The sequence below is a fragment of the Meriones unguiculatus genome, chromosome 15, assembly GCF_030254825.1.
Source record: "Meriones unguiculatus strain TT.TT164.6M chromosome 15, Bangor_MerUng_6.1, whole genome shotgun sequence".
Lineage (NCBI taxonomy): Eukaryota > Metazoa > Chordata > Mammalia > Rodentia > Muridae > Meriones > Meriones unguiculatus.
The window spans coordinates 56618162-56645873 of NC_083362.1; the positions used below are offsets into that span (position 1 = coordinate 56618162).

Genomic DNA, 27712 nt, shown 5'->3' on the forward strand with positions numbered 1-27712 from the left:
GAACTGCCATAAGTTGGAGGTTACTCTGGGCTATATACTAAGTATGTCCCTCCCCCAACAAACAAACAAACAAACAAACAAACTTACAAAAGTACAAAGTAGTCCATCCGTAGACCAAAGAACAAATATAGCACAGGCCTAGATCCGATATGAAAAGTATTGGCAGCTCAAAAATTGTTGTGAAATTTGCCAAAAGGACAACGAAACCAGTTGATGGGGTTTGCCCCCAAAATTGAACATGCTAATTGGGTCTGAAATGAGTAGACTGAAGTGTGGCAGTTTTGTTTTAGGTTTTACACTGAATTTTCATATCTGCACACTCCTAACACTCAGAATGAAACCTGGGTGGGGACTGTCCCTCACCACATCCACGCCGACTCAGATGACTTGTCTCAAGTTCAATGAGGCTCATGTGAACTGAAAACAATGAGGATGACAGATTTTGGTCAATTTTCTACTTCACAACAGCTCTTTACACCAAAAGATGAATTTCCTGCCACACTGGCAATAATAATAACGGGCAGAAACTTGGTGGCAAGTATTACATTGAAGGTTTACTTTTGATAATCTATACAATACTTTCAAGTCCGTCAGGAAACAGGTGTCCTTCATTTTACAGGCAGGGAGTGAAACTCGCAGAAATTCGAAGTAAGCTTTCTGTGCATCTCTACAGGCATAGAATGTCAATCCTGGGAGGTCTGGATTTAGGGAACGCCTGCACTATGTTCTAATTTTTTTGTAGATAGATTTTGAATACTGATGCCTTATAAAGCAGCTTAATAGCCTTGTAAGTTCAAAGACCTGATACTTTCCCCCCTTAATTATATAATCTGGATTTTGCCTTCATAAATGTGAATGCAAGTTAAAATAATGTTTTGGGACATACACTGTTTAGAATGCAAAACAAATTTTCTATATATCTCATGTCTCAATTGTATTAATCACACGATGAGACTTTTATCCAGACCAGAGGTGTATGTATACACGATGATAGTTTCATTTGTCTGAACCAACTCCATTAACTCAGAATCTTTATTTGAAGTAATACCAAGGATAACAGTGTATTTGTTTTCATACCATATTTCAAACACGTGGATAAACAAACTATAAAGGCTGATCCATGAAAGTATTCCCAACAGTGCTTCTGTTAACCAAAAATTCCATCAAATTTGAAATTCTAAGAACAGACTTCATTTCCCTTCAATTCAGACGATATTTGTAAGAGCATTTAATTTGCTTCCTAAATACGCCTTCAGTGCTCCACCCTGCTTCCTTGTCCTGGCATTGCTTTTCATCCTTCCCTTGGAATCATGCATCCAGTCCCTGTCCCCTGCCCCAGGCAAACATCAAGCCTTACTCTACACTTAGATGACACTGGTTTTTATCACCCAGTGACTCCTTATCGATTCAAGTATGATATTCACAGTCTGCAGCAGCAGTCAGTGCTTTTCCCCTCCCAATCTGCTACTTCTGCCTTGCTTTCTGTCACTCCTTTACTTAACTTAGTTGTCTACTAATGATCTTTGATACCCATACACCTCTTCTCTGCATGGAAATATACAGTCTGTGGGCTGTCAGATAAACGGACTCTCTCACACTTGTCCTCTTTGGATCTGATGGTATGCATGTTGGAAGCTTTCCTCAACTTTCCCATCAGCTACCTGTCTCTGCTCCTGGAGAACTTCGCAGACATCATTTCTACAGCATTTGCTTCAGTTCTCTCTGTTACTTCTAATATGGATTGTTCACTAATGTAATGTAGGCATATCAGGTGTGACCTTTTATGTTTCTATTTCCAGACTCTTCCATAGCCAGTCTTTCATAGTCTTTTCTGAAGTGAGACTAGCTCCTTTCCCTTCAGACTCTTCTTCCTAGCCAATGTGGGGACAAACAAGTTTTGGAAAGAGAAGTTAGTGAAAAAGAAGTCTGTCAAACATGGAGTAGATGGCAGCTACACTGATAAAAATCCTTCACTCACACCACAGACAGAAAGGGGGAACAGATAAGATAAGAGAACTGGAAGAGAGGGAAGGAATAAATCCTAATTTCTGAGGTGCAAGACAAACTATGTACATGAGACAATTAACCCATGCTTTTCCCGCCTAGGGCATCTGTCATCTGCTGCCCTAAACAGTTTCCCCTACCTATGCTTATAGAAGGAGATGTAGAATGCTCTCAGACTATCACTATGAACCCAGAAAGGCACAGCATGAAATGGCATTAACACTACGGCTAAAGCATAGTCGAAGGTTGACGCACTATCTAATATTTAAGAACAAATGCTAAAGCCTAGAATATCAAAACCTATCAATATCTTTACTCATCCCTGGCCTGGCCCTGCTGTACCCAGTACCCTGTCTTGTCTCTTTCAAGCTCATCCTCGTTGTGTTCTAGGTTCACCACAACTCTGTGAAGAGCCTAACAACCTGGGAAACAAGGAAACATTCAATACCAAACCCTCAGTTACTTAGAAGATACATCTTTTATCTCTCTACAACAGATAACACTAATTCTGTGACAGGACATATGCCAATAGACCTGTTAATTAAAGTTGTATATGTATATCTTCTCTACCACAGTAAAAAGGTATGAGAAACTCTGGTTTTTGTTTGAGTATATATATAATTCAGAATTCTGTAAGTGAATGAATGGAAAAATAAATTAATAGAATTGGCACATGTTCTCTAATCAAAGGCCAGAATTGCAACAGGGAGACATCCCATGGAAAAACTAGTGAGGACACTCTGGAGCACCTTTAGAGGGCTTTGGCATGGTGCTAAGCCTCCTTCAGTCTCCTGCTTCTAGTTGGCCCCCAAACTAACAATTTAAAACAGCAGTTCTCAACCTGTGGCTCACGACCCCTTCGACAACCCCCCTCTCCAAAATTAATTTACATTACAACTCATAACAGTAGCAAAATTGCAGTTAAGAAGTAGTAGTGAAAATAATTTTATGAAGGAGTGTCACCATAACACAAGGAACTGTGTTGAGGGGTCATAGCATGAGGGACGTTGAGAATCTCTCTTAAAACAAAGCAGGCAAGCACAGCGTCCAGCGCTCAACAGTGATGACATTCAAGAGAATGGCCCACCTACTTGTTCTTAGTATTAATGCACTAAAATCGAATAACAAAAATAACTGCTTCGGTGACATTTATTGTGTGATCTATTACACTTAATTCTCACAGCATACCTCTGACCAACATATTCAAACACCACGTAGTCAGACTAGATATATAAAGCTCCGAGGCCCACAGTTGTTTAACCTCGATGCTCTGGGTCCTATGTTATCCTATTCATCCAGGTGATGCAAGCTTACAATACCAACTCCACAGAGGCAAACACGGATAGGTCTTTGAAGGTGTTAGTTACCAGTGATCACAGTATAAACATACATGATTTATAACAATTCACAACAATGAATCAAACAAAATCAAATTATGCAGTTGATAGAATCTATTATTTACATAAGGACTCAAATTGTTTAAAGTAAGAAAAATATTTAAAATTGTGCAAAGAAATCGCAAAATCAAAACCACAAAATCACGAGCTGCGTAATGAGCACACTTCCACAGTATACATTGTATATAAAAAAACAAACTAAAAAATTCCATAAACAATCCTTGATTTGTCTTTATCGAAGTCAATGAATGTTTATATTTTTAAAGTAACTGAGGTCAATTATACCACATAGTATTAGTAAATCCTTTCTAAGTAATAATTTAACCCCCCCACACCCACAAAACTACCAACTAAGTCAGAACTTTTGTTTTTATTTGTATGAATCAACTAGTATAAACAGTAAGATAAGGAAGACACTGAGGATTTGAAGAGCTCAAATTCCTTGCTGCTTTTTTGTAAGACTGACTGAATTAACACCGTAGGGGCCGCCACTCTGTCCTCCGTGGGACCACCTTCCGCACTACGGTAGTTTAGTGTGAAGATGTTTTTCTGACAGAATGTATTTTAGGGGGGGGAAGAAGGGGGTTAAATTTTGGTCTAGGTTGTTTTTTTTCCATATGTCTAAATTAATATTTCTATTTTCCCAAATAAATTATGAGGCACAGTTTCAAGTTGCACTACTGATTTTGTACCCCGGAGGGAAGCTCTAACGCCAACAGCCTCTGCACTCATTCAGGAAACTCGGAGACTTATGTGGAACCATTTCAACGGAGAAATTCAAGAGAAGACTAAGCAGTACTTTCCTGTGGCATTTTGATACAGCTTTGATGCTGGCTGTCACTACTGTGTTAATTCAAACACATGCTATCAGAACTGATTTGGGAGTGCCATGGAAACTCAATGATCTTGTTGGCAGTGTGTTCCAAAACAGCTCATGTCAACTGCCGAGGAGGATCATCCCATACAAAGCAAATGTCCTCGGAAACTGTGTGAGGCACAGCCAGGGCTTGTCTTCCTCTAGAAAAGGAGGTGGACCGGTTTAACCCACGGGAAGGACTACACAAAGCAGACTCGGTCGGAGGGACCAAAAATCACAAACACATTTGTACCCACCATGATGACTCATGACCTGCCCAGCAGCCTCCATGCTGACATTCTGCAGATAGTTGTGGCACCGTTCCTTGTGCTCCTCCAGTGAGCTGCGCTGCTTGTAGCTTCGTCCACAGTAGTTACACTTGTGAGGTTTACCCACTGTGGAGAGAGTCAGGGTTAGTGTGCGCCTCTCCTCAGCAAACGAACAGCTAGCTTCTGGTAGTCTGGAAGAGACATTTATACGCTCTTCAGACACTCTCTTCCTCCTCCACACTCCAATTTAGGCAAAAACAATAAATTCTCTAGTGAAACCAAAAGACAGCGAGAAGGTAGGAAGATGGCACCTCTGTGAGCAGGGGAAATACTGAATCAACTAATGCTTTGACTGTATTCTCTGTACTCCCACCCGTGGTGGCTGATGATCACTTTTTTATAGTATGTGACTCTTAGCTCATCGACCTTCACACAACTATGCTGGGCTTCACTCATTAAAAAGATGGAGCAGGGCTATCCTGCATAGATGGTAAGGGGTGTGTGTGGGTGAGGGTGCGTGTGCGTGTGCGTGTGTGTGTGTGCGTGTGAGTTTTAGTAAGTGCTGAGAATTTTTCTGGAGAAAAACTAAAAAATGGAACAGCTTGAAATGTCACTGTTTAAATAAAAAAAAAAAAAAAAAAAAAAAAAAAAAAAAAAAAAAAGAGATTATTCACGGGCACCAAGAAAATTAAAAAGAACTCAAGTGCTGGAAAAAAAATTGCAGATGTAAGTAGGGAGAGGGTTTGTCTGTCCTTTGCACCAAGCAGTAACTTCGCGCTGCAAAACGCTGCAACAAGCTCACACGCTCTTCTGCGCGGACTCGGCTTTGTGAGAGTGAGAAGCACCCTCGGGGGTGCTCTGACTCGGAGCATTAACAAGAACCACTGAGGCTCTGCCTCGTCGAGTCTCCACAGCAAAGGTGTCAGTGGTCTCTTGCAGAACATCTCAGATTATGGAAGGGATTTTTTTTTCTACTAGTCAGAGAGCCACTATTTCAATACAGCTATTAAAATATGTACTGTGATGTTTATAGGAAATAACTTTGAAAAACTCATAGAAAAAAAAAAGAAAAAGAATCTTATGGACTGAGGGATTTTATTTTATTTCATTTTATTTAAGACAGGATCATCCATTACGCTCTCATGGAACACTTTGGTCCCTGGTTTGACATGGATCCTGATCAACGGATACCAGTAAGTGCTCAGGGCTAGAGCCCTCAGCCCTGAAGGACACTGTGAATCAGGCCAGTTAACCTCCTTGGACTCCCTGAGGAATCATTTAGTTTTGCCTGGAGAACAAATGGCAGCCTGATTTTTTTTAGTAACCGTTTCACTGCCAGGAACCATACAAACCCAGGCGATGACACGGGTTACAAGAGAAACTGTGGCACTGTAAAAAGTGGACATGCTCAATGTTGCCTAACCTTTGCACTGCTGATCAGAAAAACAACAAAACCAAGTCCAAACCGTGCATTCTATTCAACGACACACACATTAAAGTCAATTATTAGATAATGTAAATTTAATAACGCAACTTTCATAAAAGTAATTTAAGGCAAGGTTAGTCATTTAAAAATGCTGGGTGGGGGGAGATTTCTGTATTCCTAGTTCTACTTCTGGGGAGTATTAACTTCTGTTAATATAGTTGTAGAACTTCATCTTCTCTGAGAGCATTAAAATATGAGAATATTTTAGATGAAAACAGTTTAAATAATAGGTATCTACATGTAAGTATATTATAAGATGTGGCGCTAGCTAACAGTGCTCTCATTTTCTCCACCACAGAAACTGATGACATTATAAGGAATAAGTCTGCTAACCAGTTAATTCTCATCACACACTTTACACTGCAAGTACAGTCCACTGAGAAATAGTTCACTCACTGCCCATCATCCCCCGTGTTAGTTTTGTTGCACTTGATCCTATAATATCGGTTTTCTGTGTTTTCAAACATTTTTTTTCTCCATTTTACTTTAAGTGTCCTTTATATTATGTCAACCTAACTGAAACATGGTTCTATGCTACAGCTCTCAACTTCTAACCTCTGTAACCTCCCAATTTACTCTATACACTTAAAAAAAGAAGGACAAAGATAATTTCATCTGAGTTTCTTTTCCTATTGCTTTAAGGATATGTCCTGACAGAAGCAACTCAATGGAAGAAATGGTTTATCTCAGCTCACAGGTCCTCCTGGGAGGTCATGTGGCCCCACACCCAGGAAGCAGAGAGCAAGGAACCTCAGCGCTCACCTTTCTCTCTCTTCTTATGCATCCAAGGACCCAAGCCCAGTGAGTGCTGCCACGGCATTTTAGCATGGATCTTCCCACTTCAAGTAACCTCATTAACATAATCACTCAAGATGACCCCTCAAGTTACAGTCATTCTCTGTCTTGTCAAGTGGACAATCGACATTATCTGTCACAACATTTTTACTGAAGCCAACTCATTTCCTATCTTCCCTCTTTTTTGAAGCCTACTTCACATGTTCTAATTCTTCTCTCTTTTAGTCACAGATTTATTTTACAAAATACTGGTCCTTGCTCTTCATCCCATTCTGTGCTCAGTGACATCAACAGCGATGTCACTCACTTTTAAAATTCAATTTTAGGAAGCATAACCCCCTCTATTCATCACCTCTTCATCTCCACTTTATATCAATAAAACAAATATTGGATGACAAGCTGGAGTCTGAAAAGTCTTATTGTAATACTACTCTATCACAAAGAAAGTTGCTCTGGAAATACTCTACACTTTTTTTTTCCACAGCTCTCATTTATTGAATACATATTTATAAAAATATAAAACAGTAGGAACCAATACAGTGGTGGAAGTGACATGTAAAATACAGAACCAATTCCCATGGTTCCCATGTGTATATTACAGTTTGGTAAGAACAGAGGCTCAATTTACTAGCAACATACTACAGATTGGGGTAGGTTCTGCAGAGTGAAAGAATGAAGTGGTAGGAGACCATGCACAATCTCTAGGATAAGATGAGGTAGGAACATGTACTTCCTGTGGGGGGTGGGAGCCTACGTGTGGGTGCCGGGAAGCAAGCTTCAGTCCTCTGGAAGGACAGCAAGTAGTCTTAGCCACTAAGTCACCACTCCATCATGTCTATTTTACTTTTAATTTAAAGATTGTTTTTATTTTTTACCAGTTAGACATGTAAAGAAAACCGTAAGTGAAGAAAAACTAACAAAACTAAAAAGGTGTTAATGAAATACATTATGTCCTTCCTGTCTGGGCCCCTCAGACCAATCATAATCCCCAAAGCAATATTTTCAACTTCTAGTGATTATATTCTATTTTAAAATAATATACATGTTTTGTCTTTTGTTCATCAGGGTGAGAGATGATACATTGCCTCTGCTAAGTGTTCAACCCCCACCTACAAACATCCTTTGATCTCAAAGTACATGACAATTTTAAATTAACAGTATAAAAATGGAAATGTCCATTATTAATGGAGATATTAATCATAGTATACCATATAGCCAAAACCAATTATATTTCGGGTCTTGTACAATTTCTAATTTTTCCTAGCTAACAACTGTATTTTTTAAAAACTCCTCTTTGTGGTTTTGTGTTCGGTGCCTCCTTTCCCTTCCCACCAGGTGTCTCACACCAAATAATAATTGTTCTAAACATTCTGTCCCAAACCTCTCCCAGGTTTACTCCATGCTGCCTTCCCTTCTTGCCTTCTCACAGTCAGGTATACTCCAAACTTGCCAGAACCCATGGAGTTGTTGGGATTATTGTGTAATTATAGTTTTGGCAACGGTCATTGATTCTCTATGACTGGCCTTCCTGAGTGCCTGAATCTAACAAGCACGTTAGATTAAATTATATTAAACTATATTCTCTTCCTTTCTTCAGTATAGGATTTCTAGGTTGGAAATAATTTCCCTTTATATTTTGAAGATTTTTGTTGCATTGAAGTAGTAATCTTCAGTTTCTTTTAAAATATCTGATATAAATGTGACCTTATATGTAGTCTGTTTATTGCAAAACTCTTCACATCTATTTGTCTTTGATGTTGGAGTGTTTCTGAAATACGAATTGCATGCCTTTAATCTAGAGTTTAGATGCATGCCCTTTGCTTTTAATAAAAGTGTGCATCATATCTAATACTTATAAAAATTCTACATATATGTATATGTATATATGTACATATCTATATAAATTCTACATTTATGTACATGGAAATATATGGCTATATACATGTTGTTATTAAAGAGTGTGACTCTTACCCTTTATATATGTATAAATTTAATAGCGCTTTTTTGAAAGTAGGGATATCTACTGTTCCATGCCATTTATAGAAAACAAATATGTGTTCTGACCAAGACAATCAACTGGCCACTTAGTATAGTACATTTCTAGACTGTATTGCATTCTCTCTCTTCATAAATCAGAAAATTAGGATTTGCTAAAAGTCACCCAACCTAGCCTTTTCAAAATTCTTTGTGTTTTTTTTTTTTTTAAATTCCCACCCGCAAAGAAATTTAAATTGTCAATTGTCTTTTCCTATCACATATATGAATACACCTGATTTCTTTTCAGTATATCATAGAGATAGCTGCATTATCATTTACTCTACAGCAGAGCTGGGGCATTGTGTGTGGGGTAGGGTGTTGGAAGAACATTTGTTAAAGTGTACAAAATTTCAGTAAAGTAGGAGGAATAAGCTCAGAAGATCTACCGTAGAATGTGACGGCTATAATTTAATATATTTTTGAAAATTGCTAGGAGTGCAGATCTTAAGCATTCCAACCAGAAAAAATAAATAAAACCACAACAACATAGACTTTTGAGCAGTGATAAATAGCTTAAAGTTAGTGATTCAGCAATGTGCGCACACATCAAAACAGTCTTTTGTACATGCTGTTATCTTTTAGAATAATTAACTTCTAGAAAAAAAAATTGGTTTATTTGTATTGGCCTTGAATTTTGAACTTAATGAAATCACTCACTACTTTTCATGTTTTCGTAGATTCCTTGGAGTTGCTAGGTAGGTTACTGTATCATCACTTACGGCTATTTTCCTGACCTGTTTCTACCCTGTCACACCTTGTAAGTCTTTTCTTTCCCTCCATTGACTAAACTTAGGAGGGTGTTGAAGGAGATGAGAGAGATTCCTAATTTTCTTTTTCTTTTTTGCCTTTAGCATGATACCAATAGAAGGTTATTCATACATGAACTTCATGTAAGAAATTTGCTTCTATTTTATTGCTGAGATTATTTTAGTATGCTTGAACATTGCATTGTGATAAACTACCTTTTTGCAATTATGAAGATCACTATATGGCTTTTATTTATATGATAACTTGGAGAGCTTTATTAATGGATTACTAGCCAATGTTAATCCAATGCAAAAACCCCTCTACTAACTCTTATTTGACTGATATGTTATCTTTTTCTTATATTGCTAGACTTGACGTTGAATTTTTAAAAAATATTTCTAGACAAGACATGTTGAATTTTTAAAAAGAATTTTGCATCTGTATTCACCAGAATGACTGCTACATAGTCTTCTGCTTTTGCTTTGTCTGTGATTTTTTTTTTAACAGGTAAAGTTGAACTCACAGATTTTAATTACAAATGCTACTTTCTTTCCTTTTTGGAAGTTTGTTTCCCAGATGTTTTCCCTATATACTCTGTTTTTCTTCAAATAATTAAGAACTTCCCAGTGACATCAGATGGGGTTTTTGGTTTGAGAAGGTTTTAAATTCCCGTTTCAATTTCCCAACTAAATAAAGGTTAGCCAAAGTATCTGTTTCTTCATGAGTGAGGTTTGACAAATTCCTTGAAAAGCAGAAATCATGTCATGTAGTTGAATACACTGATATCACATTGTTCACACTACTTCTGTATGGTGCTTCTAATGCACGTAGGGCTTAGACAGAAATCTTATGTTCATTTCTGAGTGTGGGCAGATGTGCATTTTCTCTTGAATGTTGATTGATCTAGGCTCTATTTAAAATGGTTCCTTTCACAAAATTACCTTTTGCATTCATTGGATTTTTCTCTCCTTCTTCCTGTCTTACTTATTTTGTTCTTGTTTTTATTTCCTTTCTTAGTATCTACTTGAAGATTCTATTTATATTGTTTAAAAAGAAGGTGGATACTGAGCTACACATTTTCTTTGCTTTTAACACAGGCACTTAATGCCACACATTTCCCTCTCAGGTTTTCCCCATCCTTGAATGTACAATGTATATTTATTGTAGCTATTTTATCTACTTTCCCTGCTAAATCCAGCATTGTAGTCATTTCTGGATCTGAATTGATAAAATTATTATTCTAACTATGGATGTATTTTTTTTTTTTGCCTTCTCATATCTATTTTGTCTTAGGTTTTGTAGCCATTCTTTAAAATGTGGTTGATGTGTTCCCAAGTGCAGCCATACTGTTTAGAATCAATTTGGTCAACTTAGAATCCTTTTGAAGTTTTCTTTTAAGGTCTCTGGAAGGCCCAGAGTACATGGAAAGGGCTAGGTTAGACCCTATCAGGACGAGGCTGAATGCATGGCATTGTATGACCTTTCCACTTTGGTGGGTGAGAATTAAGCTTTCCTAGCTTAATAGTGTCTCCTCTCCCCGTCTACTTTCTGGTTGTTATTTTCCCAGCTTCAGGAAAACGGATCACCAGTTAGCCTAAAGGTCAAGTGAGCCACCTGCAAGTTGAATACCTCTTTCTGTGCCACTTCCTCTGCTCTGATCTCTGTCTTCTGTGTTCTCAGCTGCCTGGTACTATCTGGGTTCTCTGCCAGAGAGACTGTATGAAAACTGCCTCCAAAAAGTCAGCAGGAACAATGTACAGTATTTGACATCTTTGTTTTCTGTTACTCAGGCATCAAAGTCCTACACTGCCTATTGTTATATGGAAAATTCGGGTAATAGACCTCGTGGTACTCTAGATGATTACGGTGGGAGCGCAAATCTGGCCCCAACATTCATGACGGTTGAAGGCAAAAGTTGCATTTTTAACTGACAAATACTGAGAAACTATGCAAATAAATACCAAGAAGTCAGGCAAATTCTATAAATTGTAGTACCAATGCAATTCAGGTAACTGGCACAAAGTTTCTTATGAATATAATTCTAAGAAGATAAGTTATGACAACAAAGATTCTCACAGAGAAGTCAGTATGCCCAGCATTTATAACTGCTCCAAAGGTAATAGTCACCCTTTCCTTTAGCAAACCTTTGTAATGAAAAAAGAAAACATCCTACAGTAGCAGACTCACTGACTTAATCTGTTAGAGCTATATATACAAACTCTTGACCCAAGAAAGAAATTGGAGTGTAGAAAACAAAGTGAAATAAAGTAGAGGTATGAACCGGCTTGTAGTTTAACAGTGTTTTCCCCATCTGTCTTGATAAGGAATTAGAAATGATTAGCTGTCCCTATGTATCAGAATCCTCTTAACCCTATCCAAAGATAAGGGCAAGCCAAACACCCATAAACAGTTTTGAAGCAAGAATGTTGTCTGTAGGTTTATAGGGTGTTATGAAAATATATAGCCCAACCAAGTCCTGCTCATTTACATTTTCTTGAAATAGGTCAGTTCAACAGTTTTTCTAGTGAATGTATAAAACAAACTACAATAAACTAACACACGGGCACTTTTTTTTAAATCTTTATACAGATGTATGTCTACACAGGTAGAAACACACAAAGAAACACACCTATTACTCAGAAAATACATTGACCATTTCAAGATGTACGTAATTAGCAAGAGGACATTAATTATAGACTATATTCATGTTCCTTTAGATAAACCGAATATGTCCATCCACTTATGAATACTTTTAGGCATGGAAGTATTAGGAGATTTTCATATGCTTTTACTTGATAACTGCTTGCAAACTTATCAATTAATGGAGGAAATATTATCACTAACATGCTACAAACGACATTCTTTTTTTTTTTCTGTGTCTAACCTTCAGCTAGGGAATTGTTTGAATTGGTGGTCTGTTGTGTTGTGTGGATTCTATACACGAACAATTTAAGTTCTGTGCACTTGTGTGTACAAGGGGTATTTGTGTATGGGCAGATGCATTTGTCATGCGCATGCATGTGGAAGGCTGCGGGTAATGCCTGGTGTCTACCTGTATTGTTCACCGCCTTATTAATTAATTAATTAATTAATTGAGTCCTCGAGGCAGACTCTCCCGGTGAACACGTGAGAACCCGGGATCTGCCCGTCTCTGTACCCGCTCTCATTGGTGGGCTTTTAGGTAGCACATACCTTTAAGGAAAGCTTATATGCAGGGGTGGAAGGTCTGGACTGAGGTTCTACTGCTTCTGCATCTAAGCCTGTGCACATTAGTCCTTCTCCCCGGACCCCAAGTTTAACGTTTGGAGCCTCTATCGATCCATAGCAGACTAAAGGAAGCCTCTGCAAATTTATGCTCACCCTAGCAGCCTGCGAGACAGGCATTTTCCTATACTGACGAAGAATGTTGTTTCCAAAGAGTAAAATTTCCACGGTGGTGCTAGCTCTGTTCCTCAAAATTACAGTGGGGGACCCTGAAATGTAAAGAAGTTGCTTGGGAAGCTCATGTGAGACATTCTGTCATGGAGGTACACAACAGTATTCTATCTGGCAAGAGACAATGTAAACTAATGGCTCAGTTTCAATGGTATTTATCACACTCCATCTATTCAATGACAAGGTATTTGTGAAGTTTGACTTCAGCCATGGTTTTGGTACAAAGAAAGTCCTTTTTATACACATGGGGTGGTTGTGATCCATGTGATTCCTAGGTTTAGGAAACTGAGTTGTACCCATGATGGCATACAGTCATATTTTTATGTACTGGGGCTATTTAATAATGACATGAAAACATTGCTAATTTTCTGATTTTACATGTTATTACAAAATTGTAAATGGCCCTTGGTTTCTTAAAATTAGGACCTGACCAATAAACTAACAGATATTTATATTAGTCTGAAAAAGTTACAAAGACAAGACGTGAACCAAGAAAAGTCTGAAAACTTCTATGCTGGACAATATAAATGGTTTTTAATTTTAATTTGCATTCATGAAAGTGAACAATACATAAATAATTTTATCTATTTGTATGCTATTCTGTTAAACTATTTATTTCCTTTATCTATTTATCAGTTATGCCTCAATGCTATAACTGTCCTATCAAGTCACTCAGTCTCTGTGTATATAACTGCTAGTAACTTCAACTCATTTCTAACTTAAACATTTTTTTTTTATATTTAGGGTTTTAATTTTCATGTGGTTAAAAAGTTGTTCCATTTCCTTCTGTGATTTACTTTATCTTATATAATCTTTGAAATATTGCCTGACAGAATGCTACAGAAATGCTCACATCCTTCCCTCCCCCCAAACCCCCAAATTCTTACAAGTATTGATGACTTTAGACGTTTTTGAATAAAATGATTAAGTGATGAGAACATCTTTGAAAGGAAACAGGTCTAAACCTGAAAAGTGAGCTTTTCCCCCCAAGAGAATCCTTGTTATATTAAATCATGTCAGTATAATTAGTTGTCAGTCAAAATTTATCAGAAATAACTTTCTTCTCTCCGGGAAGTTTACTAGTGTGGTTGGGAGTTGGAGGGAAGAATGTTAAATGCTTAAGCAGTTATATGAAATGTATATTTAAATTAGGTTATGATTCACAATGAAAGCAAATTAAAAATAAGTTTAGAATCCTTCTAACAATACAAGGAAGCAAAGAAACAAAATTTATTTAACACAATGTTTCCTCCATTACTGTAAACATACTTTTCTATTTTGGCAACTAATAATTTACCTAATAAATAGCTTGTGCATATTTTGAAATATTATTTTATAATAAACAGGCCCAGGTTGCTGTCATTGACACACTTTATGTTATTTTTTTTTAGGTAGGACTTGATAAGATTTAAGGATTAGGTTTCCTTTGTCATTTCATGAGTGTGTGTTACGAAGCATCTTTTAGGCACAATAAATATAATGTGTGATAGGAGAGACACTGCCACTGTGTTCAAAAAGCTAACTCTGATCATTCAAACATTTCTATTTGTAACAATCCTAATAACATCGGCTTCCAAATTCAGTTAAAAATCATAGAAAAGGCACAATCACCAGGAGAAATTATACCTGAAAGAATAGGTGATTGTTGAGGTACAATTCACATGTGGAGTACTTGCCCAGAATTCAAGAGACCGTAGGTTCAACTCCCAGAACCATCTAACAAAACCAAAACCAAAACCAAAACAAAACAAAAAACAGAGCAATAACAGAGCAATGTAAACTAAGAAACAAAGCAGCTGTGAGTGGGGTCTTTGAAAGTGAACAAATCACAGACCTTTGGAAGATAAATAACAGATCAATATTTTTTTTCCTTTTAGTTCACTGTGAAGAATGGGCCTACATTAATAAAAGTAGACTCATGTAAAATTATTTTCAGAAAAGCACAAATTTGATGCTCACTTTCATATCACCTTTTGTAAGTGACAATTTTCCTTAGCTTTTTTTTTGCACAGAATGTCTAAATTAAGAAGCAAAATGACCTGAAATGCACATTGTAAAGTGCTCTTGGAACCATGCCACCTGCATGCCTCTTTATTCCATAAAATGTCTTATAATATTGTTTATCTTTGACTTCTCAATGAAAGAATTACTTAATCAACAAATAAATATGCAAGCTTAGACATCTCAAATGCTACAGCTGTTTAAAATAGACACACGTAAGCTGTCAAATTATCCTACTATTATTAACCATAAGGAGTTCAGAGGGATGGCCACATTTTCTTCATAGTTGTAGTATAAACTGTTTGGTGACATGAGAAAAAGAGCGAGGGAAACTGCAAAGGCATAAAAAGCACAGCAAGGAGGGACATAGAGCAAAACTCAAACAGAGAGACATAGCTAGTACATTTCATTGCTATACATACATAAATAGTCATCGAAGGAACAAAACATGGGAACCAATTAAGAACTTTGCTAGACTTAAACAAATAATCTAATCATGTCAACTTTCTCTTTTATGCAACCTCTGTTTTTCTTTGTGTGGGCACAGTGTGCGCACATGCATGCCTAGAAAGTAGGGCACAACCTCAGGGATTGCTCCTTAGGAGCCATTCACTTTGTATTTAAGGCAGGGTCTCCCACTGGGACCCAGGGTTCACTGATCAGGAATGGATGACCAGCCAGTGAGCCCAAGGGATCTTCCTGTCTTTGCTTCTCAGTGTTGAGATTACAAGCCCATACTGGCACACCTAGTTTTTTATATGGGTTCCTGAACTTTCAAGCTCTGTGTCAACTGAGATTAATCCACAGCCCATGTAATTTCTATTATTTTTTAAAAATATATTATTATTTTACAGTTTATTCACTTTGAATCTCAGTTGTAGCCCCCTACCTCATTTCTTTCCAAACCTACACTTCTTCCCTCTTTCTCCCCTACCCCCTTCCTCTAGTCCACTGGTGGGGGAAGTCCTCCAACCCTACTGTCTGACCATAGCCTATCAGGTCCCATCAGGACTGCCTGGATTCTCTTCTGTGGGCTGGCTCGACTGCCCCACCAGGAAGAAGTCATCAAGGAGCACACTTGATAACTTGAGTTAAGACTGTATGAGTTAAGACTACAAAATTAGTTAAGACTACAAAAAGAGGGATGGTAAGGGAGAGAGGGAGGCTGGAAAACACATCCATGCCCTCCTATTATACATTCATCTTAAACTTAGTAGTAAGAATATTTGTCTGAGCTGTGGAATGGTGGCATATGCATTTAATCCCAGCACTTAGGAAGTAGAGGAAAGCAGACCTCTGAGGTTGAGGGCCCCCTGGTCCACAGAGTAGGTTCCAGGACAGCCAGGGTTGCACAGAGAAACCTTGTCTCAACAAACAGAGTATTTGTAACCAAGTAGGCCATCAATTCATTCCACTGATGGGCTGAAAACTAAATATAACAAAATGTCTTCTTTTGAGATGCCAGGTTTAGTATCTCTAAACCCTACGAATGTCTTATTTATCATCATATTGCACTTTTCAGGGATACCACTGACTGATGACTTTCGCCGTGAACGAAATTTTGTTTTAGTTACATTGTAAACATTTGCCTGTTTAGTGAACGTCATGCTGTGTTTTTATTTGCTGGATTTTTCTCCCAAGATAGAAACGGTTATAGATTAAGAATGGCCACATTTGGACTGCTACAGCTCGAATAAGGACTTGAGAACTGGAAGTTAGCTCACAGAAACCAATCAATCAGTAATCCCCAAGCAACCCCCCTCCATGGTGTTTCATAATGAGTTGAGGCTGGTGTGGAGCCTCTCTTCCTCTGTTCGGATCATGCCTGAAGACTTGAAATGACAACTAGTTAAGGTTGAGAGTGTCCAGCCCAGCACTCACAGAAGCTCAAAACTAGGAGCCATCCTTGGAATGAGGTCAATGTTTGTAGAATTTAGAACATAAGACCTTCTGGTTTCTTTAGAGCTTCTGAGATGAGAGAAAGGAAGGGAGGAAAAGGGTCCAAACACTTAAAACAAATGTGTTTACACTGAAATGAAATGAAAATAGCTTCATGAGCTGAAAATACACTGCAGAGAATCTTCTCATCCGTATTTTTTTTTTCTAGAAATGTGCAGGAAGGTCAAAGTAGCTCAACCACTTCTACCTGTAAGACAGGGTTGCATGTGCTGATAAATTTTTGATTTGTTTTATAAAGAAGTGTGAGGTGAAGAAGGTAGGCAACGCTTGTTATCCTAGGTGGAAAAAGAGATGTTCTGCTCGGTAGACTCTACCAGATTGTCTTCCCAGCTGCTGTGGCTTTTATCTGGCAGTCACAGCCTTCTGTCAGGGAATCGCGACCTAATTGCATCCCCTCTCTCCAGCGTAGAGTGTGCAGAGGCCCTGGGTGTCATTATCAGGGCTAGTTGGGTGGAAGCGGCGCTCCACGGTTATGCAAAGTATGTGTGCAACTGATACTGCTTGTGTGATTATCAGTGTGATCCAGTTCTATCAACCACCTCCAGAAAGGAAAGGAGGGTGTGAGGGTGGGAAAAATTCACACTTGGGAGATAACCTAGAAAACAGGCCAGGTGCTGGTCTAAGATCAGTTTAAAACAGCTCTTCCTCATGGGACACCTGCAGAACAATTTATACGACATTTAGTAACACTGTCGCCATTAGTTTGGTTGTACTAGATTTAATTTATGAGCTAGCATCGTTTAATCTAATGTGACTATCATTACAGTGACCTTTGGATCTGTGATTTAAGGAAAGAACTCCTGGAACAGTGGCTCAATTGGGAAAGAACCCACGTCAGAAGGCTTAGGACCTGAGCTCAGATCCCCTGTACCCATGTAACCAGCCACGCACGATAGTGCGTATCTATAACCACAGAGCTGATGGTTTGTGTGATGGTAGAGATAAGTGGGTCTCTGGGACAAGCTGCCTAGCTAGTTTAGCCTAATCAGTGACCCCAGGTTCCAGTGAGTACTTACATGCATACACACACACAGACACACACACACACACACACACACACACACAAAGAGAGAGAGAGAAATATAGAGGATGAATTGTTTGACACAGTCAATACACTGTTTCATATGAGATTTAGAACTAGAGCAATTGACTTTGTATCTTTAGCAATACAGACAAAGGTTGACCCTTTCCATCCATGCCAGATAATACTTCTGAGTTTTTTGAGGATTTTAAGCAAGTGAAAAAAGGCCAACTGTTTTATCAAATTGTCTGATGGCAAGAAGACTATATCTTTAAAATTCCTGTGGATTCCTTTACCATCCTAAGAGAGGAAAATGTGAAAATATATTCAAAGGAAGAGTAAGTGGTAAGATTTAAATCCAGAGGGATCTATCATAATAAATATGTAATTAAACAACTTGTATAAATTAGATAGTTTTTACACAGCAAATTAGTTTTTAACAATCATTTCACTATTTGCTTTCTTTTAAAAATCAACAGTGGAACATACATAAGCATCTGATGACTGAACTATTTTTTGTGGATAACACATAGGCTTAGAAATTACAAGGACATGAGTAATCAAGACAGTTCTTTGAAGAATTTAAAAATGTACAATAGGGAGAAAGATGTTTTAACAGATGGGCATTTATTGTGACACATCTGGTCTGCTTCCCTTTTATAGGACAAAATTGCTTTAAACTGACAATTAGACATAAATAACACATTTCTTGAGCTAAAAAATGTCACATATTGGGAGGTCATAAAGCATTGTAAAAAAAAAAACCCAACATTTTTAGAGTGTTTAGAAATAAATTCAGTATTTATTCAGAATGACACATGCAGATTTGCCATAAGTCATGAGACTTTAACACTGGAAAGTCCTCCCAGTTGCTGTACTCAGAGTGGGTTATGATGTGCGTATAAAAGGCAAACTAGTTTTATACTGCATTTATTTTAAGAGATATGTACAAAGAGAATCATGTGCTAAACAAGTATTTAAGTGAATGTCAATATTTCACTTAGAACTTAATGGAAAGCGTTGCTACAGACATGAGTTGATTTTATTATTAAAATGAGGGTCAAAAACCTGAATTAGAATAATGCCTCCACTGATCTGATTTTAGATTTCTCACTCACATATATGTTTGAAAAGTAACTCAGTGTCTGACCTAATGGCATAGTAAGGAGCATTTTGGTTTATACTTAGATTTCACTAGACAGTAACTAAACTTCCTTTCAGTATTAATGGTCTTCTCTTCAAATGTTTTTAAATGATTCCAGTGTTTGAACAATCTCTCTCATAGAAATCAAACGCTAGCATCAGTCCATGGTCAAAGCTAATTTTTAAAATTTATTGTATATAAATGAGTGTTTTCTCTACATTTATGTGCACAGTGTACACATTTGGTATCTACAAAGAACAGAGAGGGGCTTTGGAGCCCCTAAAACTGGAGGGATAGACAGTTCCGAGCGCCCGTGTGGATGCTGGGATTTGAACCAGGGTCCTCTGCAAGAACAGCCAGTGCCCTTAACCACTGAGTCATCTCTGCAGCTTCAACATCAAAATTTTGATACAGTATAAAATATTAACAATCCTGTGAGGAAATTCTTACTTTTTTTTTTTTTTACTTTGTGACTTACAAAATATGTTTTGTAAAGACTAAACTATATTTGTTCTTATTTATTTTAAAACCTTTTTGCATTTTCATTTTTAAAACATTGATTTTAAACTAAGAGTATGTGTGTCTATGTGTGGGTACGTGTGCAAGAATATTGAATTATTAACTATAAAATACACAATTCAAGTTTTTATGATATTCTGAAGAATAACGTGCGTGTGAGATATTTGTATTTATTAGGGGGCCCAGGGATGAACTGCAATGCAATTTCAATAGAGTACTGGCTGTAATAAAACAACTAACAGGACAAAATATAAAATAAGTGACATATTGTTCATTATCTACAAAAAAAGGATTCTAATCATTTGTTAAACTTAAAATCTAAGCACAAAAGTGATATAAATGGTTTTCGACGTAGGAGTCCTGGCTCCCTAAGTCACATAATCTTATGCTATTTTATAATAGGTAGTATATATATGTCTGTATGATGTATACGATACATATATGTGAATGACTATATGGTAAATCTCAAGATGGCTGGAGAATAAAAATTTAAGTCAGCAGCAGCATTTTCAATTCTTTTACAACTTCTAATACATTATAAATCTGAGACTTTTTTTTTCAAAGTGCAGCTCATTTTCTCAATACATTAAAAACTTGTCCGTGATCTTCAGCTAACACGCCATAGATAACCTGTCAGTTCTTCATTTTCCCTTTCCTTTTTCTCTTTCATGCTCTTTTTCTTTTGCTGAGAAGAAATCATGTGCATGGGTGTGTTGCCTGCCTGTATTACTGTGCGCTGTGTGCCTGGAGTGACCCCGGAAGCCAGAAGAGAGAGTAGGCCACATGGGACTGGAAATACGGAATTGATTGTGGGTCCTCCAGAAAAGCTTTTAGTCACTAAGCCATCTCTCCAGCCCTTTCTCTCATTATTCGTTATGTCACTTGACTTTCTATGGGAAAGTTAAGATGCAGTTAGCAGGAAGGAGCAGAGAAACTATATGGGTGTTATGAAAAGTTGATGAAAACCTTAATGTTTCCTATATGCCCACTTTAAAAGTTCAACCAAACTGGAAACGCTAAGAAGCAAAGATTGGGACAGCACAGCGTGTGCTTTCAGGCCAGGTCAGAGGCTGGAAAGTTAACACAGCGCATTTAGCATCATGGCTAAGAGCAGAAAAGGGAGACTGCAAAGACTTGAGGAAGTAACCTGACAAGACGACATAGCCAATTTGCTGCAATCTCATTCTTTTTTTTTTAAATTTTTTTCCTTCACAATTTATTCAATATATATCCTGATTGGGGTCCCCTCCCTGAACTTCCTCTAGTCCCACCCTCCCTCCCTCTCTCTTACCCCTATATCCTTCCCCTAGCCCACTAATAAAGGGAGTTCTCCACTATTGCCATCTGCCCATAGCTTGTTAAGTCTCTTCAGAACTGCCTGGATCCTCTTCCTCTGTGGCCTGGCAAGGCACATCACCAGGAGCGAGTGATCAGAGAGCAGTTAGCTGAGTTCATGACAGAGGCAGCCCCTGCTTCCCTCGCTCAGAGATCCACATGGAGACTGAGCTACCAATTGGCCACATCTGAGCAGGGGGTCTAGGTCCTCTCCATCCATGGTCCTCAGTGCATCAGATTCTGCAGGAACCCTTGGGCTCAGATCTTTTAGCTTTGTTGGTCTCCTTGTGGGGCTCCTGTCCCCTCCATGTCTCTCTATTCCACCCCCTCTTCTTCCATAAGGCTCCCTGCACTCTGCCCAAAGTTTGACTGAGTCTCTCCCATTCCCTGGTTGGGTGGAGCCTTTCAGAGGACCCTCTATAGTAGGCTCCCATCCTGTTTCCTCTCTTCCACTGCTTCTGGTATCTATGTTTGCCATTCTGAATGAGATTTCAGCATCCTCCCTAGGGGCCTCCTTAGTGGTTTAGCTTCTTTGGGTCTGTAGATGGCTGTCCTATATTATACAGCTACATACAACCTCATTCTTAAACCCAGATGCCTGACTTATTGTTTTACAGGACATATTGGTACGCCCCTCCCTTCCTCTTTCCTTTGCCTTAAGTAAGAAATTAAGAGCATTTTAATGGGCAGTTCCATACATGACATAGCAGTAAAGAGCACAGACTTTGGAGTTTGACTGCCTTGGCTTGAAACTCTCTCTGCCGCAGCCTCCTCTTCTTCATGACAGGAAGTGCTCTTAGCCAAGTTCCTGTCACTGCCTCTCTATTTTCTCTGTAGACACTGTGGGAGTAACCTGAATATCACCATCCTTTTAAGAGTTAAATATGGGGCCTGGGGAGAGAGTTCAATGGATAAAGTGGTTGCTGTGCAGGCATTAAGACTCCAGTCCCTAGAATCCATAAAGACTGGTATGGTAGCTCATGTTTCCAATCCTAATGCTCCTTCAGTGAGATGCAGGTAGACTGGTGAGCCAGCCGGCTGGCCTAGTACATGCAGACGTGAAGAACAGAAGAGAGTCCCTATCTCAAACAAGGTAGCAGGTGAGGATCAAGCCCCGAGGTTCCTCTCTGACATCCGTGGGTCTGCCAGGTCATGAGCACCATCACAGTCACATATCCCTAACACCCACAGACACGCAAAAAGAGTTAAATCGATGTCAGCTATACTTGTAATCATAATCTATAATTCCTCATATATTCAATTTCCAATAATTATAGAAAGAGAGATTTCTATTAAAATGAGTTTTACCACTTTGGAAAGATTCAATAAAGATGACCTGATAAAAATATCGTTAAAGTGAAGGGCAGGAAGAAAGAGTCATAAAGATTGCTAAAAAATTATCAAAAACTGAACAGAGGTCTGATTGCTTCACAAAGTTCTTTAAATTCTTTAAAAAAATCTGAAAAATATAATTTATAGATGATGTAATATGGGTGAGGCTTAGGTTAGAAAAATTAAACCTAAGCTCCTCTCTGAAAGAAAAGGTTTTATACCTAAAGACACATCATTAAGCACAAGAGCAATATTTACATGTTTTAATGCAAAAGCTTTTTCATTAAAAGCACTTTGTCTGTTTCTAGACTTGCTGATATGAATATCTCCTTTTGCTGAGGTGAGAAAAACAAATTTTAACTAAATCATCCATGGACAGTGCTCAATAGAGTGCTGTGTTGGGGTTGCTCAGGAATGCCAGCTATTACTTAAAGTCCTCACTGCCGGGTCAATGCAACTAACCCAGGATTACACTGTGTCCTTTAGAAAATGGGAATCCCATACTGAAAAGTAATAAGTTTATATAGTTATCATAAAAAACGTTTTATAAATACATGTATCTATAGTACTACTGAATCTAAGTATTCCAGACATGTTAAGTGTTTGCCTTTCTTAAACTACAATCTTTGTAATAGGAACATATAATGCTCACCAGGACTAAGCCCACCGCTACCAACCACTAACAGAAATCAACACAGAGAAGTGTCAAGTCGGTAACACAGGAAGCGGATACGTGTACTAACATCCACAATGATTATTAAATACAGTAGAACAATGGACAGTTGTTACCCGGAAAGGAGGGCAGCAAAGTTCTTCCTATCAAGAATAATATCCATAAAAGCAGAAATAAAACGAAAAGTCACCGTGAAGCACTGATTCTTAGAAATTCGTTATCCCGTTTGGTTTCCATGGCCATTTTCTCAGCGTCTTTGCTCTGTGCTGTTCCTGCAGAAAGCTAAGTTGTATTGTGTTAGCGGGCTTCCTCGTCCTCAGTTCTGGGTACACTCAGTCAAGGTGAGGTACCAGAATGACACTGGAAGGTGGAGAGTCAGTTTCTATGCACCATGTCACCAGCTGGCAGGGCTGCTTTCCTCCACACAATGTCAGCGCTCAAGTCCTTGCTACTTAATGCCAGTGACTCCTTGGTCCCTTGCCATTCGGATTAGCGGCAGGTATGGCACCCTGCAATAGTTAGCTTCAGTGTTTTAATATAGCAATATTATTACTTTCTTTAGGTCTAACCATTCCCTTGCAAACGCTTCCCCTTTAATGGTCCCCATTGAGTGGTACACTGTTTTACAGTTAGGATCCTTAGAACACAGCAAGCATTATGGGTAGAAAAACAGCCTAAGGCTGTCCAATCAGTCAAAATAGGAATTTGATTTTGTTGCTCAGGCTTAAGAAGAGTTAAAAAAGAGCTGGGTAGCCTCCTTACTGGGTCACTGATGGGCAGTTGGTGAGCCTGAGCATGGTGTTGCTGCTGCTGGTAGCCAAGAATGAAGTGTGGCACAGGGTAAGGATTGGGAAACTATGACATTTATATGCTAATACAGGTATAGGAATGGGTGGAGAGAAGAAAGCTCATCTTGTGAATACAGGAGTTAATGGCTCTATGGGATGCGGAAAATGCTCCAGTAAAACAAAGGTATAATCTAAGAGAGTTTGTCTGCTTTGAAGGACCATTGTTTACCTAAGCCTAGAGCAAATATGGCTGAAGACCAATCCCAAAGTCTGCTTTGAAGGACTGTGGGATTGCATTGTTGTATAAAATGATCAACACCTAAACTATTAACTCTTTTTCATGGAGCACGACAGGGAAGAAACATTGCATCAGCAAATGGAAAGAGGAGGCATAAGAGAGCATGTTATAAACCTACCACTACACAGGAGGGTATGTCTGTGGATGAGTGTAGACCCTGTCACAACAGAACACCAAAACCCAATGTCTTTCACACTGAAGTCTTTACCACAGACACTGCCCTCAGGTGAGGCGCCACCTTGGCAAGATAATCAGAGGCAGCGTGCCTCCGCGTTGCGTTGCAGGGAAACATGCTTTCCCTCTCTTACGGGTAAGTCCCCTTTCCTCACAACAATGTCGGGAGAAATCTTCATCCCTGCCTACCACGAGACACTGCAGCAGCTGCCCTTGGTGACCAGGAAGCAGCAAGCCTCCAACGTGTGTCCAAAGATAAATGCTAGCAGACAGTGGGTGAACTCAACCTAGAATCTAGGGGCATTCTGGACTGGGTAGATCTTAAAACACCAGCGGTCTGGGCTGACTGAAATCAGTCTCCTATGCCTCATGATAGAGTTCTGTAACCTGCAATTCAGCAGTGCTCAGCGGTCTCTGGGTTCTGGAAGCAGCAGAGGCAGGCCATGTTAGGGTTCGCTGCTTTGACAGATGCCCCAAGTAAACTGGGCTGCCAGTGTTAAGATGATCACGAAGCAAAGGGGGGCCTGCAATACACCCTCATGATGGAAGCTACCCTACGGCCTTGGGTTTTTATGATCCAGCACACAACAATTATTTCTGGAAAAATCAGTGGTGAGGAGGGTGCCAAAATAAGCTCTAATGGTTTCGCCATGAAGATCTTTAAATAACGGTTATTCTCTATTTAAAAAAAAAAAAAGGTCTTAATTTGTTATTAGATGCTAATTATGCTAGTTGAATCATATCCAATGAATTAGGCATTATCTGTTAAATCATATCATAATATGAAAAGGATATAACAACAGCATTTTGCTGTTAAATGAACTTGCGCCAAGTAGTTGGAGAACCGAAAGAAGCTTCATGAACAAGTGGTTCGGGTGTCCATGGTAACTGCTACTACACACTCAGTCTGGGCTTCAATGTACATCAATCACCTTGTGGTGTGTTAGCAATACAGCTAATGGAATATATGTTGCAAGTCTAGTTTGTAAATGACTTGCATAGCATTTGGTTCTAGATATGACAAACCTGTTTTCAGGTCCACTTTAAAGAAGTCAGCCTTGACATAGTAGGAAAAAGGTTCTTCAGCATCCTGGATTTCATCAAGTCCTCTTGATTATATATTGTGCATGGAAGAAGAGATAGCCTAAGGAAATGGCTCATGGCATGGCCATACAGCCAACAAAAAAGATGTAATAGAGGTCTGGGGAGAGTTATGTAGATGTAACCCTCAGAATTGATACAAAATATGATAATATGGTGTTAAAACCTTCTTAAATGAATCCACTATGGAGAAGGCGTCTAGTAATTTGAACGGAGTAAAACTTCTTGTGGACATCAGCCAAGTGCTTACCTTACTACCCTAGTGTTTGCTCAGTGGACCTGTGTTTGAATGATAATAGAAGCAAGGACTGTAGCTACAAGTTCAATTACAGTTACTCCCTTATCCCCAGGAAACTGATGTAGCTACTACCACTGCTGGGCTCAGAATTTCAATGCTAAGATCCTGATATTCCCCAAATGGTCAGCCAGCCAGTAGTACCACGTAGGTTATGCTGGACTCCTTATAATATGGAGAAGAGATACATTCACCCTCATAGCAACTGAAAGACGTTCACGAGGGATTTGTTGTTCCTTCCTAAGCTATTCCCTGAATGCACTGAACAGAATACCTGGCCAAGTACCAGGATGCCCCTTGTTGCACTGCCTTCAACAACAACAACAATAAAATGATGGAAAAAAGTACAGTAGACTCAAACCTACAGAGTCCATCCACATTCCTCATGCTCCATCATCCATGACCAGCTGGCTAAGTGGAGTGGTAAAATGGCCTGCCATTGGATGGCTACTATCAAGGCTTGTCTTAGTATGCTCTACGGATACAGCACACGGCCTAAGGATATCCTTTATGTATGAGTCTGAGAACAAAAGGGTTAAAGTGTTTACAATTATTGTATGAAGATGAGGCAAAAAGCTATCTTCATGAACTCTTTTCAAGGTACACAGTCCTTAGCTCAGTAACACTTCAATGAGTTAGAATACATAGGAAACTGAAGAAAATACCTGCATCTCTCAGAAGTATCTCTCAACTTACGATATTTTTCACAGTAAAATGATAACTGGAGAAGCATGATTTTCAAAAAATACATGTCATGTAAATAAGTAAATTACTTTTCAATTAGGAAAGAAAGTAAAAGTTTAGAGTATTTTGTTTCCATGTGCACATTAATTTAACTTTTATTTCTGTTCCAATTTTAACAGTTAATGTCTAAAATTGCTTTCTGTAATTCATATTCATCTTAAAATTAACTTCAGCCTTAAGCATATCAAGAAAATGTAGAGAAGGCTAATATGCTTATGCATTCTCCCACATTCCCCAAACTATGTAATATAATCTGTCAATATTCGTGAGTTTCTTAGATCTTTATATTAGAACTTAAGTTTAACACGTCATTATACACCTAGCATGTACACCTGCTTTGAAAGTATTTTATTCTAAATTTTTTACCTTTAACTTCTTAGCAATGGCAATTCACACTGAAATCAGATGAGAGTCATTCAGATTTCTGACTATTCTTCCTCATTTATGTATTGTTATTCTGGTATTCCGTATCACATCAAACATTCTAGGTTATTAAATCATTTATGAAGCAGATAAAACATTCAGATCTTTCCCAATGGCTACAGTTTTAAAGCTATCTAAACAAGGCATGAGAAATAAAATATAAATTACTCCAACATCCGATTTTCTAATGAGTCCTTTCAAGTTTAAGGAGAACAATAATTGATTTCTCACTGAGCTCGAAGCCTGAGCACTACCTGATTGGTTAAGACAACCCTACAGCTCTCATGAATTCTAGAAACTAGTGTGTCACTTCACTAGGCCCCAGTCACCCTGGATTAAACATGATAACTGCTTTCAGACTTACAAAACTTAAAAATTAAAGAAAACTTATGTTCCATCTACAAGATACTGTTGAGTGGCGGTGTTCTTTTTAAGCCTGTTGATCTATGAAGATCTATGTAATCCTACAGGTGCTACCGGTACTAACAGACACACAGGAAAGGTTCTCTATGCCAAAGCTATTTATGAGTTAGTGGAACACTACAATTGCTTTTGGACTTAAGCTTTGACTTGGTGACACTTACCAGAGTGGGTCCTGAGGTGTCCTGTGAGAGCGTCCCTTCTTCTACAAGCATAGCTACAAAAAGGACATTTGAACGGCTTCTCTCCAGAGTGTAACTTTATGTGTCTCAGAAGGTTGCCCTTCTGGGTGAAAGAAGCTCCACACTGGTTACAGTGGAAGGGGCGCTCACCTGCAGACAGAGCGGGAGAGAGCAGACTGGTTATTGTAAGGCAATGGCCGTCCACAGTTAACCACAGACAATTCCCTAGCTCCACAATGACCACCTTCACTTTCTCCTAGAGGATCTCTCTGCTAAT

The 27712-nt window shown here is 38.6% G+C and overlaps 1 protein-coding gene across 8 annotated transcripts in view; it reads right to left on the minus strand.

Annotated features, from left to right (window-relative positions):
- The window catches only part of Ikzf2 (IKAROS family zinc finger 2), a 148204-nt gene that overhangs the window by 14370 nt on the left and 106122 nt on the right, over window positions 1-27712 (minus strand). For all 8 annotated transcript variants that reach the window (XM_060368573.1, XM_060368571.1, XM_060368570.1 and 5 more), the window contains 2 exons: window positions 27418-27585; window positions 4515-4652 (listed from right to left, as the gene is read on the minus strand). In XM_060368573.1, coding sequence (XP_060224556.1) covers window positions 4515-4652; window positions 27418-27585 — 306 coding nt within the window. The remainder of the gene's footprint in view (window positions 1-4514; window positions 4653-27417; window positions 27586-27712) is intronic.